The sequence below is a fragment of the Chiloscyllium punctatum genome, chromosome 5 (assembly GCF_047496795.1).
Source record: "Chiloscyllium punctatum isolate Juve2018m chromosome 5, sChiPun1.3, whole genome shotgun sequence".
NCBI lineage: Eukaryota > Metazoa > Chordata > Chondrichthyes > Orectolobiformes > Hemiscylliidae > Chiloscyllium > Chiloscyllium punctatum.
The window spans coordinates 118,749,940-118,766,008 of record NC_092743.1 but is presented as its reverse complement, the minus strand read 5'-3'; the positions used below and the strand labels follow the sequence as shown (position 1 = coordinate 118,766,008).

At 41.1% G+C, this 16,069-nt stretch overlaps 1 protein-coding gene across 1 annotated transcript in view; it reads right to left on the bottom strand.

Annotated features, from left to right (window-relative positions):
- Nucleotides 1-6,453: 6,453 nt before the first annotated feature.
- Nucleotides 6,454-16,069, bottom strand: part of enpp2 (ectonucleotide pyrophosphatase/phosphodiesterase 2) — a 99,788-nt gene continuing 90,172 nt past the window's right edge. The window contains exons 25-26 of the mRNA XM_072571208.1: nt 14,034-14,187; nt 6,454-8,313 (exon numbers count right to left, since the gene is read on the bottom strand). Of these exons, the coding sequence (XP_072427309.1) occupies nt 8,143-8,313; nt 14,034-14,187 (325 nt within the window). The 3' untranslated portion in view covers nt 6,454-8,142. The remainder of the gene's footprint in view (nt 8,314-14,033; nt 14,188-16,069) is intronic.

Sequence of the window (16,069 nt, the reverse complement as noted above, 5' to 3'; positions counted from 1 at the left end):
ACTAGCAACTATTTCTAGCAATCGGGAGACATACCTGTCAGCTAGATGCTAAACCACACCTTCCTTAGATCCTCAGCACTGCTACACAGCCACAGTTTGTATACGCTGCCAATTACATTAGCCAACTGTATTGTCCCACCCTCACAGACACACTTTTGTCTCCTTTGCACAGCTACAGGCTGCAGGAACTAAATGGTGGAGAGGATACTGTTTGTCATTATTCCCTCTCAGCCCACTCTCTGTTCTGATGTACAGAAGGTGAAAGATGCATTCCTTGGCTTCACCCAGTGCCTTGCTTTTTTCAGCTCCCCAAGAACCATAACCTGGTCAGGCAATGGTGGAAGAGAAGGGGATGGAAGAAGGTAGTGATGATGAAGACACACCATCACTCACTCTCACACTCTCAGTTACCAGCTCAGACATTGGCACTGCATGCAACTCATTAAGAAACTGGAACTTCCTGTAGTGAGACCGTGGGAACACATAGTGTACAGACAGAACAGTGAGCAATGGTAGAGCTGATGCCAGCTCACCACAGGACAATGTTGTACATCTTTTTTGCTCCAGAGAACTCCATTGAAAACTTTGAGTACAGAGGAAAATTGATGGGACATGCACATTGAAATTCTTAGTACTTTGGTAATCATTGTCAAGGAACATGAAGGAGACCAGCACTAACATTGCAAGCACAGAGCTTAAGGTGTATTGATTCCAGCGTGTCATTGGTTACTAACGTCATTGTTACAATTGTGGATCCAACTATGACACAGCATATTTTGGTTGTTGTCACAGCTTCTATGGTAGCACAACTAGAGGACATATACTCAGTACTGCTTCAAAAGCTCAATATTAAGAGATGCAATCTCGGCTTGCAGCCATGAACATGAAAAGTAGTGCCGTAATGCCGATGGGTATTAGAATTTGAGGGAACGTGCATTGTCACATAGCAATCCAATAAAATATCCTCCAGTACCTTGCTTGGGTTACTGAGGCTTTGCCCAGGTGAAGTGGCAGTGGTACCATGGTGTACAAACTTGCTGTCCTCTTGCAGGATTACAGCATCCATTTTTTCATCACTGCCTCTCCAGCTTACTGATCCCAAACTTTTGCAATTCATACTGATGGAGTGTGGTCCAAAGCCAGGCCATCAAGGGCCAGAGCTGCACAAGGCCATGCTACAAAGCTAGCTTCACTCACTCCCATTGAGAACCAGAAACCTCACATCCTCCTCCTGCTTATTGCCAGCAGTTCACTGGATACCTTGTAGCAAGAGTGTGCTCTCACAATGGCAGTTTTGAAGGATGAAGCAGAGAGCAATGAATTGTGACAGCTGCCCTGGTGAGTCCTGTAGTACTCCTGCAGTCTGTGCAGCAGAAGTGTTGCTAAAGCATTCTGAAGAACTATTCAATATCATGTCATTTGGCAGACGTTGAATGCAGTCAATATGGTGCGCATGGAGCACCATGGAGCAAGCGAGCAGCCAAAAAAGCCTTTTGCAATCTGCTGCAAAACATAATGGTTCTGAAGGATTTAATGTTCACGTTGCATTAAGCTCCACCCAGTCTATTGATGTCACACAGTTTTTGAGTAAAGGCTGCTGAGATCTGTATGATTTCCCAAGGGAAGCAGGTTGTCAGCTGCATAGATCCTGATAGCTGTAAGTAACTCTGCCTTGAAAATTCATGGAAGCCAAACCTATTGCAATTAGGCAATAAACTACCTTGTTATGTAAGACTAGTGTCTCTTTTCTTTGGATTGACCAGTGGGTCATCCCCTCGCACTATCATTAGATAGAGTAGACTCAGCATAGAGAAGAGAATATTCATGACAGAAATCTAGCAATACCAGAACTCAACATCACCCAGTTGTCACCTCTGGTTCTTCCTATTGGCTGAAATGTTGATAGTACAGTGGACTAGTGCAAAAGAAAAGCATCACAAATGAAGGTAGGATAGTGGACGTTGAATATGGTCATATGCATTCTAGGAATGGTATCCCTCCCAGGGAGGGTCTGAGGAGGCTTCTAAAATGGGGATTTTTGTGGGTAATCTGAACAGATCCCACCCTTGTAACTTGCTAGATACCCCCAGCTGCAGCTCCCCTCAACTCCCAATTCTCACCAGCAGCACCCACCTGTCCTCCAGCAATGTGGCCCTTGTTTCTTCCCCATCGTTGGCAATTCTGGGATAGATTCTCCACGGTTGGACACAAAGATGGTAAGGCTATAATGGAGAGGGAGCTGTGGATGGGGAGTGAGACACAGAAGTGATCAAAATAGAAAACCAACAATTTTGTCAGTCACCAGATCAACATCAATGATGGTTTTCTCACTTTGAGCCTGGATTCCATCCTCTTCCCCCTCCCGCCACTTGCTGCCTCCCTGCCTCAACCAGCCCTTTCTTGCAGGATTCTTCCCCCTCTCTCCATGGGGGGGAAGAATCATTAGACCAGCTTTTAATTTCATATTTTTCTTATTGAATTCAAATTTCATGATCTGCTGTGGTGTGCCAATGTATGTTAGTCAGGGACTCTGATTCCCAGACCACTGACACTACCATTAGATCAATACCTCCTGAAAACCATCTTGCCTCTCCTTTTCACAACACTGGCCTTTATGTATCTGATCCTGAAATTCAGAAAGATAAGAGACCAGGCTGACAAATGGCACTTTGCTCTGAAGAAAGTTGGAAAACCATTGGATCAAGCTGAGAAAAAAAATCAGATTCCCCTGACGCAATGTGAAAGAAGTGATTGCTATAGAAACGCTTGTTACATAAGTCCTGCCACTTCATCTTTGATCTGCCTGCTCAATCAGCAGAACATTTGTTGCAGAACAGGTGTGTTTTTGTTTGCGAGATAAATATTCACAATGACGTGGCGAGTAAGAGGGCAGATCTCAAAGATAGCTTGAAAGTTCCAAACTGCTTCTAACTGCAGTGTTCAACTGAAGTTCACTGATAAAGAGTCCAGGTAATGAACCGATCTTGAGACTGAACTCGCAAAAATTATAGAAGCAAAATACTGTGGATACTTGAAAGCTGAATAAAAACAGAACATGCTGAAAATACTCAGCAGGTACTTTTGGACAGAGAAGCAGGGTAAATGTTTAAGGCTAATGATTTTTAAAAATAGATTGAAGTTCATTGACCTGAAACTTTAACTCTGTTTCTCTCTACAGATGCTACCAGACATCTGAGTTTTTCTAGCATTTTCTGTTTTTTTTATTATAGCAAAACAATGTGTTATTGTAGATCAGTGGTAATGTGTGTGTGCATTAGGAAAAACATACTAATAATATATATCCTTGCCCTTGGAATTAAAATCAAGTTTCTTCTGTGAAATCTACACAACTTGTGGATTCAGTTTTTAAATCAGAATTTCTCTTTCATTCATTCTGAGGAGGCTGGTATCAAAGGCAAGGTCAACATTTATTCACCTTGATAAGGTGGCTCAAACTGCCTCCTTGAACTGCTGCAGTCCACATAATGTCAGTGGTAAAAGGAATTAGTTTCAGGATTTTGGTCCAACAACCATGAAGGAAGTACAGTGTCTTGCAGATGAGTAACCATGGATCACTGCTGGTCTTGTTCTTCTAAATGGTGTGGTTTAGTAGAATTTGTAAGATTCTATTAAAGAAGTCCTGATGTGTTTCTGTGGCACATTCTGTAAATGATACCACCATATGCCAGTGGTGGGTGGGATATTAATCTAGCAAACTGTTCTGGATGGTTTCAAGCTTTGACCGTTTTTGGAGTTGCATTTATTTACGGAATGGAGAAATTTCATCATGCTCTGCCTATTCTTTGTGGATAATATGATTTGGGGAGTCAGGAATTGAATAGCTCTGCATAATATACTGCCTCTGACATGTCCTTGTAATCCTAGCACTTATGCCCAATTATCTTTCTGGTTAATGTTGCCACCAGAATGTTGATGACTTGGGATTTGATGATTGTAATGATGTTGAATATCAACAAGAGATGATTAGACTCAATTGTTGGAAATGCTACTGAACACTGTGATCACCAGTGAATATCTCCAGTTCTGGCCTTATGATGGAGGGAAGGTCTTTGATGAAGGACCTGAAGACGACTGGGCCAGGATGTTACCCTAAGGAAATCCTGCAGAGAAATCCTGGGACCACAGTCATTCACTTACAGCAACCATGCCTTTTTGTGCTCGGCATTACTGTCTCAGAGGTGAATTTTCATCTGATTCTATTGACTTCAATTTTCCTAGGGCTTCTTGATACCACACTCAGTCAAATTCTGACGATGCCTAGGGCAGTAACTTCCATTGCACCGCGGAAATCAGCTCTTTGATTCATTTGGATGAAGTCTTTAGCTACATGCGTCTACATAATCCTGATTGAACATGGGTGAGCAGTTTTTTTTGATCAGCATGTGACACAACAGCACAAGCAATAGTCATGATGATAGCCAATTGTGTGTATGGACTCAAGATTCTCTACATTAATTAGATAAGGTCGTGTCAAATACAGTCGGTATCATTTATGGAGTCATGAAACCTGGGAGCAGCAGGTCAAATAAGCACATGTTCAGGAATCACAAAGTCTAAATGATAAAATGATGTGTCAGATTGTTAAATTTGTAACTTGCCACGTTGTTCGTGGGCACTGGCGTCTAGGTCAGCAGTTACTGCCCATCCCTAATAGACCAAACGGCAGTTAAGAGTATGAGTTGGGTTTTCAATAACAATCTCCAGTGATTGCTTGGTCACAGCTAGGCTAGCTTTTAATTGGAGACTTTATTTAAACTGAATTCATAATGGGTTTCAAGCTCATTTCCTCAGAACATTAAACCTGAGTTCTGGATGATTGGTCCAGTGACATTACCACTTCACCAATGCTTCCCTATTGAGTCATGGAATTTGTTGGAACTGATCTGTCTGCAGCTTGGGGAATTGAACTGTCTGGTGATGCCAATACCATCAGAATGAAATGGAAAGCTTGGCTGGTGGAGTTTGAAGTGTTTGCTGATAGTCACAGTCTGTTTTTGGATGGGGCCAGGGTGGTACAGGAAGCCCAGTCAATACCAGTTCAAAGTGGGTGCACCAGTGAGGGAGTCTTTCAAGACGTTAACATAAAATATGGGTTATGAGGTACGCGAATTCCACATTTTGAGGTACGCGCATTCCACATTCCCAAGGCTTATTTTCCATCGGAGACAGGAAGAAGGACTCATTTATGGCAGTCACTGGATGATTGCAACTAAGTTATGATGGATTTGAACTGGCAGAGAGTGGACTGGGTGAATCAACATTGCAAATCAAATACATTGTGACATGAGCAGCAGTCAGACAAGGTGACACTTTGAGGGTAGCAGCTACATTGGAATCTGTGGTTGGACAAATTCCCAGCGTGAAAACCTGGTCCCATCTCCTCCAACAGCACAACAAAAGCTGAGGTTTACCAAATCGCCCAATGGAATCCAGTTGCATGTAAATGTAAACAGCAACACTCAGTAGGAAGGAGGGTTTCAAATGTGGCACTCTGCCTGTCGGGGGAAAGAAATGCAAAAACAAAGCGGGAGTAAGGTCCATTCTGTCACAAATTGCAGAAATAAAACTGAACAGGCAGGAAATCTGCCAACCCCTGTAAAGGAAGGAAAGTTTGTAGAGGCATGACTGTGAGACAATTTGAAAGTGCAGCAGAGAGTCAGGACGTGAATAGCAAACATGGAAACACGATTTCCTGTCCACAGGAGCTGTCGTGGGAAATCCCCAGTGATTGTTGGTGGTAATGCAAACAGTAGATTCGGGCAGTGACAATAATTTAATTGACAGAACACAGTGGGAGCAGCTGAAGACAAGGGGACATTTCAAATTTATTCTACAAGCTTTATTCTTTCACATCTAAAACCCACTTCAAACTGTTGGATGCTTCACTGTGGAATTCACACTGTAGCAGGAGGATAGTGAGGATAATAAGCTGACTCAGTGGTTAGCACCACAGCCTCACAGAGCCAGGGACCCAGAATCAATTCCTGTCTCGGGTGACTGTCTGCGTGGAGTTGGCACATTCTCCCTGTGTCTGCGTGGGTTTCCTCCCACAATCCAAAGATGTGCAGGTCAGGTGAACTGGCCATGCTAAATTGCCCATAGTGTTAGGTGCATTAGTAAATGTAGGGTAAGGGAATGGATGTGGGTGGGCTACTCTTCGGAGGGTCGGTGTGAACTTGTTGGGCCGAAGGGCCTGTTTCCATACTGTAGGTAATCCAATCCTCCTGCTTCTTGACTGAACTCACGAGTAAATATACACCAGCTTTCACCTACATTACCGAGTCAACGTGACAGGATATGAGTAAAAACATTGATGTCAAAGTTTTATCTATTAGAAGTGCTTTTGATAATCCTGGCTGTACATTATGTTTTGAATATTATTACAAAAACAATGAACATATACAAAGTAAGCACTATGGTACAATGATCAAGTTTCTTTTACATGATTATGTTTATTTGTTTCCATTTTGCTTTACAAACCCAGTACAGAGAAATGACCTATTGTGCCAGGGCAATTCAACTGTGGACATTCTGTATCAACACCCCCTCCAGTTCAGTATAAGTGGAAAACATGGAGATAGCAGTACAAAATGAACAAAACACTATTTAGTCAATTCATTATCAGAAGATACTGTATACATTATCTGGCAAGTTTTTAACGTAGTCCTTCTGTTCTGGAACTTGTGCGTATTTCAACTGAAACAGATCCCACATCTGCGAGGACAGAGAAATCCAAGCACTATCTAAACTCGAGAGCTAAGCTGGAGAGGAAACATAAATTTGTTTCTTTCGAATAAATGAGACAGCTCACACCACATGCTTTCCCAGGCGTATCCCAGAAACATGCTCAAAGCTGAAAGAGAACATTTACTTGTAATGTTCTAGCCAGGTTGCTTCAACATGGTCTGCCAGCTCATGCTATTTTGCACCATCTTAGCTTTATGCTTGTTAAGTTAACGCTACTTTATTCATTTTCGAAGTTTTCATTTCAAATTTATATTTCTTCAAGAAAAAAAAACACAAGGTGTATTCCCACACAATTTCTCCCACTTCTACCCTTGGAAAACTGAGTATAACTACTGTTTCAAAAGCTCTACTAGTGAGGTTATGGCAGACCATCATGAGAACCCTTACCCGAATGCATTCCACGTGTATTTCAGGAAAGTTGCGAAGCACTCTCATGATCTTTACTCTGAACTCGCATATTCAAAACTGAACTCCTTGTTCAAAAAGTCACTGCAGTTATGTGTTGCTCAAGTTGTAGCATATTTAATATAGGATAATTCCAAAACTGCAAACTTGTTTTCTCAAGACTTACTGTCATGGCAAAACGTGCATTTTGAAACCTATATTTTAAAGAAAAGGTTGTATGGATTGCAGTTTTTTCCAGAACAGATCTATACACATAAAAATTCCAATAAAACTCTGAACAAACATCAAAGGAAAAAAGATGCCCCCTCAAAAGGTAAAAGCAGCCACGATACTATGTTCTTTTCTCCCATTCCCTTTAGATCTGTCAGGTCCCACATTTCTTTTCAGCTAACAATGTGTCTGTAATGTGCATGAAAGAGGAAGTTGGAGCTTGCTTATTTCGCATTTAATATAACATTTAACTTTGATCGGCAAATTATTTGTTTTTCTGGAATCAAAGCACAATTGTTGCAGTTTGATTTAAGGTTTATAACATATTTGACATGATTTGCACATGAAGCATAAATATAAGTTGGCCTCATCTCAGCAAAATTGAAATATAATTGCTTTATATGTCCTATTTTTAATATGGAGGACAGAAATTACAGGATGAACAATGCAGTGAATAATCCTAGATTTTTATCAATGCAAGTTTTAATCCTATAGGCCCAAGTCCTAATCTAAGGCAAAAACAAAAGCCACAGTAGTACAAACAGATTAAACACAAACATCACTCAAACAGCTAAATAATGACAAAGGTGGGAGAGAAAGACATAAGCTTGTTATTAAGTTTGACGTTAGATACAAAGCTTGAAAGTAACAGCCTTTAAAATATTCTATGGTTTGAATTAATAAATACAAAAAAGTATTAAAAAAATATACACCTGTAGGGAAAAGATGTACTGTGAGAACAACAAATACACAAGGGGTTTAGATTTCACTTTCAAAAGTCTGTAGGAATGTCTTTAAAGAAAGGATTTCAGGATATGCTCTGCTAGTTTTGCGGTAGAAATCCAAACCAGTCAGGTGTTCAATGTCACGCACACGTGCTGTATGTAACTTCATTAAGTCTTCAACCCATTTTGATTCATCATCGTTACTCTGAAATAGACAAAATATGTTCTAAATGTATTTTTGGTTGTGAAGGTATAGTTCTATACATAAAATATAACTATATGCTAATTGTACACTGGCATATCAGCGAACTCACATGTTGGAAAGCACAGTACACCACATATGCAATGGAATGAGCACTGTTCAGCCTAACAGCCTCTCCTCCCCTTTTAATGTGCACATATTTCTTGTAAGCCCCTTCCAAGCAGAGAGAGAAAGTCGATCATCCTGTCAATCTGGATTCAAGAGGATAACTATAAACTGAGTGTGATGGCAGCTAACTAATACAGCAATCACAATATTGTAAAAGGCATTGCAATACCATGGGTGTCAGTATATAATTAAACCTGCCAGCAAAAGAGGTGTGGATGCTCACTAGTTTAGATTCCCTACAGTGTGGAAACAGGCCTTTGGCCCAACAAGTCCACACCGACCCTCCGAACAGTAACCCACCAGACCCATTCTCTTACCCTATTACTCTACATTTCCCCTGACTAACGTACCTATCCTACACAACCCTGAACACTATGGGCAAGTTAGCATGGGCAATTAACCCTAACCTGCACATTTTTGGATTGTGGGAGGAAACCAGAGGAATCCCACGCAGACACAGGATGAATATGCCAACTCCACACAGTCGCCCCAAGCTGGAATTGGACCTGGATCCCTGGTACTGTGAGGCAACAGTGCTAACAACTGAGCCATCATGCCACCCTAATTTAGAGTCATAGAGATGTACAGCATGGAAATAGACCCTTTGGTCCAACTTGTCCATGCCGACCAGATATCCCAACTCAATCCAGTCCCACCTGCCAGCACCCGGCCCATATCCCTCCAAACCCTTCCTATTCATATACGCATCCAAATGACTCTCAAATGTTGCAATTGTACCAGCCTCCACCACTTCCTCTAGCAGCTCATTCCATACACATACCACCCTCTGCGTGAAAATGTTGCCCCTTAGGTCTCTTTTATATCTTTCCCCTCTCACCCAAAACCTGTGCCCTCTAGTTCTGGACTCCCCAACCTCAGGGAAAAGACTTTGCCTATTTATCCTATCCACGTCCCTCATAATTTTGTAAACTTCTATAAGGTCACCCCTCAGCCTCCGACGCTCCAGGGAAAACAGCCCAAGCCTGTTCAGCATCTCCCTATAGCTCAAATCCTCCAACCCTGGCAACATCCTTGTAAATCTTTTCTGAACCCTTTCAAGTTTAACAACATCTTTCCGATAGGAAGGAAACCAGAATTGCACGCAATATTCCAACAGTGGCCTAACCAATGTCCTGTACAGCCGCGACATGACCTCCCAACTCCTGTACTCAATAGTCTGACCAATAAAGGAAAGCATACCAAACGCCTTCTTCACTATCCTATCTACCTGCGACTCCACTTTCAAGGAGCTATGAACCTGCACTCCAAGGTTTCTCTGTTCAGCAACACTCCCTAGGACCTTACCATTAAGTGTATAAGTCCCGCCAAGATTTGCTTTCCCAAAATGCAGCACCCCGCATTTATCGGAATTAAACTCAATCTGCCACTTCTCAGCCCATTGGCCCATCTGGTCAAGATCCTGTTGTAATCTAAGGTAACCCTCTTCGCTGTCCACTACACCTCCAATTTTGGTGTCATCTGCAAACTTATTAACTGTACCTCTTATGCTCGCTTCCAAGTCATTTATGTAAATGACAAAAAGTAGAGGACCCAGCACTGATCCTTGTGGCACTCCACTGGTCACAGGTCTCCAGTCTGAAAAACAACCCTCCACCATCACCCTGTGTCTTCTTTCTTTGAGCCAGTTCTGTATCCAAATTGCTAGTTCTCCCTGTATTCCATGAGATCTAACCTTGCTAATCAGTCTCCTATGGGGAACCTTGTCGAACGCCTTACTGAAGTCCATATAGATCACATCGACTGCTCTGCCCTCATCAATCATCTTTGTTACTTCATCAAAAAACTCAATCAAGTTTGTGAGACATGATTTCCCACACACAAACCTATGTTGACTATCCCTAATCAGTGCTTGCCTTTCCAAATACGTGTACATCTGTCCCTCAGGATTCCTTCCAAAAACTTGCCCACCACAGAGGTCAGGCTCACCCTTCTATAGTTCCCTGGCTTGTCTTTACCGCCCTTCTTAAATAGTGACACCACATTTGCCAACCTCCAGTCACCTGTGACTATCGATGATACAAATATCTCAGCAAGAGGCCCAGCAATCACTTCACTGGCTTCCCACAGAGTTCTCAGGTACACCTGATCAAGTCCTGGGGATTTATCCATCTTTAACCGTTTCAAGACATCCAGCACTTCCTCCTCTGTAACCTGGACATTTTGCAAGATGTCACCATCTATTTCCCTACAGTCTATATCTTCCATATCCTTTTTCACAGTAAATACTGATGCAAAACATTCATTTAGTATCCCCCCCATTTTCTGCGGCTCCACACAAAGGCCACCTTGCTGATCTTTTAGGGGCTGTATTCTCTCCCTAGTTACCCTTTTGTCCTTAATATTTGTAAAAACCCTTTGGATTCTCCTTAATTTTATTTGCCAAAGTTATCTCCATGTCCCGTTTTTGCCCTGCTGATTTCCCTCTTTCCTTTATACTCTTCTAAGGATTCACTCAATCTATCCTGTCTATACCTGTCTATATCTATGCTTCCTTCTTTTTCTCAACTAAACCCTCAATTTCTTTAGTCATCCAGCATTCCCTATACCTACCAGCCTTCCCTTTCACCCTGACAGGAATATACTTTCTCTGGATTCTCGTTATCTCATTTCTGAAGGTTTCCCATTTTCCAGGTGTCCCTTTACCTGCGAACATCTGCCTCCAATCAGCTTTCAAAAGTTCTTGCCTAATACCGTCAAAATTTAGAACTTCAACTTTTTAGATTTGGTCTATCCTTTTCCAATACTATTTTAAAACAAATAGAATTACGGTCGCTGGCCCCAAAGTGCTCCCCCACTGACACCTCAGTCACCTGCCCTGCCTTATTTCCCAAGAGCAGGTCAAGTTTTGCACCTTCTCTAGTAGGTACATCCACATACTGAATCAGAAAATTGTCTTGTACGCACTTAAGAAATTAAAATGTGTTTTTAAAAAATTGGGACTTTATAGTAAATTAATGTAGCATGGTGTATGAATAAGTTAATTGTACAAAGATGCCTTTAACCACAATGAAAGCATTTCCACACCCATCAAATTTATCTTCAGTATCTGATGTAAAGAGGTCACTGAATTAATTCCACGTCACATTGGCCATGGCATCATCTTAAGGATCCCACTCTGGATCAAGTGTGGTACTTTCAATCATCTCTCCACAACAAATCCTTTTCGTTTTTTGAATTGGAGATTCTGCACTTTTGAACTATGTGATGAAGCTTGTGCACTAGCGATTTGATGACAGAACCACACAAAACTTCAACTCTTTCTGAATGCTTTTTCCTCCAATAACCATTGATCTATTCCATTTATCTTCAACATGGTTATTGATTGACTTACTGAGGCACACATCCAATGGTTAAGTTAGAGATGTTATATCCCAGGTATAAATGGCAATTTGGCAGTTTTTTCCTTCCAGACACCTCGAGATCTGATGAGATATGAATGTCCCCCAGACCAATCTATTCTTTATATAAGTCACTGAGTTGCCTATTCCACAGATTATTAATGCATAACCTCACTCCATTCTCATCCGTCTCATCATCAGCATGGACATGCACAAAAACTCTTCAGGGGACTGGATTTGTCATGTTTGAAATTTAATGTAGGTTTTAAGTTAGCTACACAAACTATTATCCTGTTTTCACATGTCCTGCATTTTCACTAGAAGTGCTTTCAAACCTCTCTGCTCCACAATTTGGTTGCTGGACATATTGAAAATCTTGAACACTCCATCCATGTCGATGATGTGGCATAATAGGTACTCTTATTTGATGATGAATTCCTGAAAACTGGTCATTTTGGCATTGAGGATGTTTTGTCAGTCTGGGTCCTCTCATGCAACACTCTGTTTTCACGCCATAAAGGGAGTGCACCAACTAGCTTTTGCTCTGAATGGACACGGGGTTTGATTTGGACCACTTCCATACATGTAAACACATTGCATTTCTAATAATGATGAAACCATTTCGATAATGAGGACCCATTCCAATACATGCCTCTGAGGATCAGGCAGGAGGTAGTCCCTGTTCTTATCGTGCATTGGACATATTTTCAGGGTGAATTCTTTCCTCTTCCATTCTCATGCCAGCTTTTCACCAACACCAAATCCCCTCACAACAGCAAAAGTGAATTGATAATCTGGCCAACAGTACATCTTTAGCTTGAAACCAAATTCAAGTTTTATTCAAGTTGCTGGAGAACCCATTTCTATTCATCATTAACCACACAGTATTTGACCTGTCAATATGTATCTTAAATTCCCATGTTGTTTTATATGAAGATCAGAAGAGAAGTTATTTCAGACTTAAAAATATTTACTAAATTATCAATTCACTGTGTTGTTGCAAGGGATTTTGGTGTTGGTGGAAATGGTGATAGAATGGAAGAGGAAGGAATTCACCCTGAAGAAAATGCCCAAGAACCAGAGTCAAATTCATTAGTGATGGGTTCTGTCGGGTCTTGAATTACACAACATACACCCTTGAACAGTTTTCTCTACTAACAAACTTGACAGGATAACTATAAATGCTTACATTGGTATACAGGAATAAGAAATATACATTAATTGTTACTTATACTTATGTATTGTAATGGATCTGTGGTTTATAAGTGAGATGACTAAATAGCTATCACTCTGAGTTTTTGCATCATTATTTTAGTGTTGCATTGTGTGAAATTGCTTGAGAAAGAATTCCTCTCTATCAGTGCTTTGTCCATGATTTTCATCTTACAGTGTTCTTCCCTTTTTCCTTCCAGAGCATACCACTCTCCAAGCAATTATGACAGAACAATTAATGGCTGGTATCATTCTTTGGATTAGCCCCTGCAGCCAGTACATCTCTCAAATAGCCATTGTTAATGAACATTGAGAGTGAGTGTTATTTAATTCAAACTGAGCCTAGGTTCCTGACCCTGTGTTCTTCAATCGGGCTCAGTAGATGCTGATTAGAGTTGAGAACCTTTATTATATGGAAGCATTCCACTACCATTTTAGCTAATTCATAATTCAGAAGAGACTGCATCTTAGATGTGACACTGTATTTTTTATTTATTTGTTTTTATATTTGTTCATATTTGTACACAGTGAAGTCTTTAAGGTGTTGAATCTACTTTGCCTCTACCTCCAAAATGAAATTTCTCAGGGTAAAATCACTTTATTATTTCTTATCTCAATTTTCACTTTGATTCCTTCACTATTCTGTGAGAACAGCACTTTTATATATGGTACAAAAACTCAGTAAAAATGAGAAATATTGAGTCACCTCACTCATAAACTGCAGATCCCTTACAGTACATGCGTATAGGTAACAGAGTTTCTTATTCCCATACACCAAAATAAGCATTTATAGCCATTCTGTCCAGTTTGTTAGTAGAAAAAACAAAACTGTTCAATTGTGTATACTGTGTAATTCAGGGCCAGACAGACCCCATAACTAACGAGTTTGGCTCTTGGGATTTTCTTCAGGGTGAATTCCTTCCTCATCATAATGCAATAGTTCTTACACAGAATTGTGTAATGCTTCTGCTTTTCCCCACTTACGTTACAACTTTCATCATTGTCAGGTCTGTGTGGGAGAATGAAAGATGATGCAGTAAGTTGCCCATCACACTTGTCCACAGGCTGAGTACTATCCAGGCAGCTAGTAATAATACTGTAGTAATGAGTTGGGACAGGGATTGACCCGTCAACTTGCCTGAAAGAGAGAACAAGCTTTTAGTATTTTTCAGTTGTCTATTAGGGACATCAAGCAAGTAACTCAGCTATTCACAAAAATAGTGCATTTTCAAACTGAGATTTGGAGGTGCTGCCTCACTGGTTGTAAAAACTACCCTTGTATTTATTTCTATGACAAGCTGTTGGTTCTGCTGATATAGTTACCCTCATAATTTAACCTTAAAATATATTGATGAATCAGTGCAGCGCCCCTCCTAGGCCAACATATACTTGCTAATGGTAACTGCACAACACTACATAAGGTTTTCCAACAACTCAAGTAATCAAAGGGCAAATGCAACTGAAGCATCATTTCCATACTTTGCAATTTCACTAGTTCTGATGTAAAAACATTAATACCTCATTATTTTTGGATGGCCTTTTGTGCCTGTGCACCAGCTCTCCACAATTTGCGTATATGAATATTGCTTTTCCGCTGCTCCAGGAAATCATACCAATGACTTCCTTTAATCTAGAATAGATGTTCTCACATTTTGAGATATTGAACATCATTCCATATAAACAGACTAAAATCAGTAGAAAAAAAATGTCCCTTGGTAACTGCCAATTCCTGTCCATAAGAATTATAATGTCTCCAACGTTACTGTCACCTGCAAACTCAGGGATACAGAACTGGCTCAAAGGTAGAAGACAGAGGGTTGTGGTGGAGAGTTGTTTTTCAGACTGGAGGCCTGTGACCAGTGGAGTGCCACAAGGATTGGTGCTGGGTCCTCTATTTTTTGTCATTTATATAAATGATTTGGATGCGAGCGTAAGAGGTATGGTTAGTAAGTTTGCAGATGACACCAAAATTGGAGGTGTGGTGGACAGCAAACAAGGTTACCTTAGATTACAACAGGATCTTGTTCAGATGGGCCAATGGGCTGAGAAGTGGCAGATGGAGTTTAATTCAGAAAAATGTGAGGTGCTGCATTTTGGGAAAGCAAATCTTGGCGGGACTTATACACTTAATGGTAAGGTCCTAGGGAGTGTTGCTGAACAAAGAGACTTTGGAGTGCAGGTTCATAGCTCCTTGAAAGTGGAGTTGCAGGTAGATAGGATAGTGAGGAAAGTGTTTGGTACGCTTTCCTTTATTGGTCAGAGAATTGAGTACAGGAGTTGGAAGATCATGTCGCGGCTGTACAGGACATTGGTTAAGCCACTGTTGGAATATTGTGTGCAATTCTGGTCTCCTTCCTATGAGAAAGATGTTGTGAAACTTGAAAGGGTTCAGAAAAGATTTACAAGGATGTTGCCAGGGTTGCAGGATTTGAGCTATAAGGAGAGCTGAACAGTCTGGGGCTGTTTTCCCTGGAGCGTCAGAGGCTGAGGGGTAACCTTGTTTACAAAATTATGAGGGGCATGGATAGGATAAATAGATAAAGTCTTTTCCCTGGGGTTGGGGAGTCCAGAACTAGAGGGCATAGGTTAAGGGTGAGAGAGGAAAGATACAAGAGAGACCTAAGGGGCAACATTTTCACACAAAGGGTGGTACGTGTATGGAATGAGCTGCCAGAGGAAGTGGTGGAGTCTGGTACAATTTCAACATTTAAAAGGCATTTGGATGGGTATATGAATAGGAAAGATTTGGAGGGATATGGGCCGGGTGCTGGCAGGTGGGACTAGATTGGGTTGGGACATCTGGTCGGCATGGATGGGTTGGACTGAAGGTCTGTTTCCGTGCTGTACATCTCTATGACTCTATGACTGTATATACAATTGTCTTGTCCCATATGCATTTAGGGAAAAAGCATATATGGTTTGTGTGAGTGTTGGTCCCTTTGAGAATTAGGTATAATTTCTGGAGAAGCAATAGTTTGGTTCCAGTAAATAATCATGTGACCGGGTTGCCTGAGAGGTGA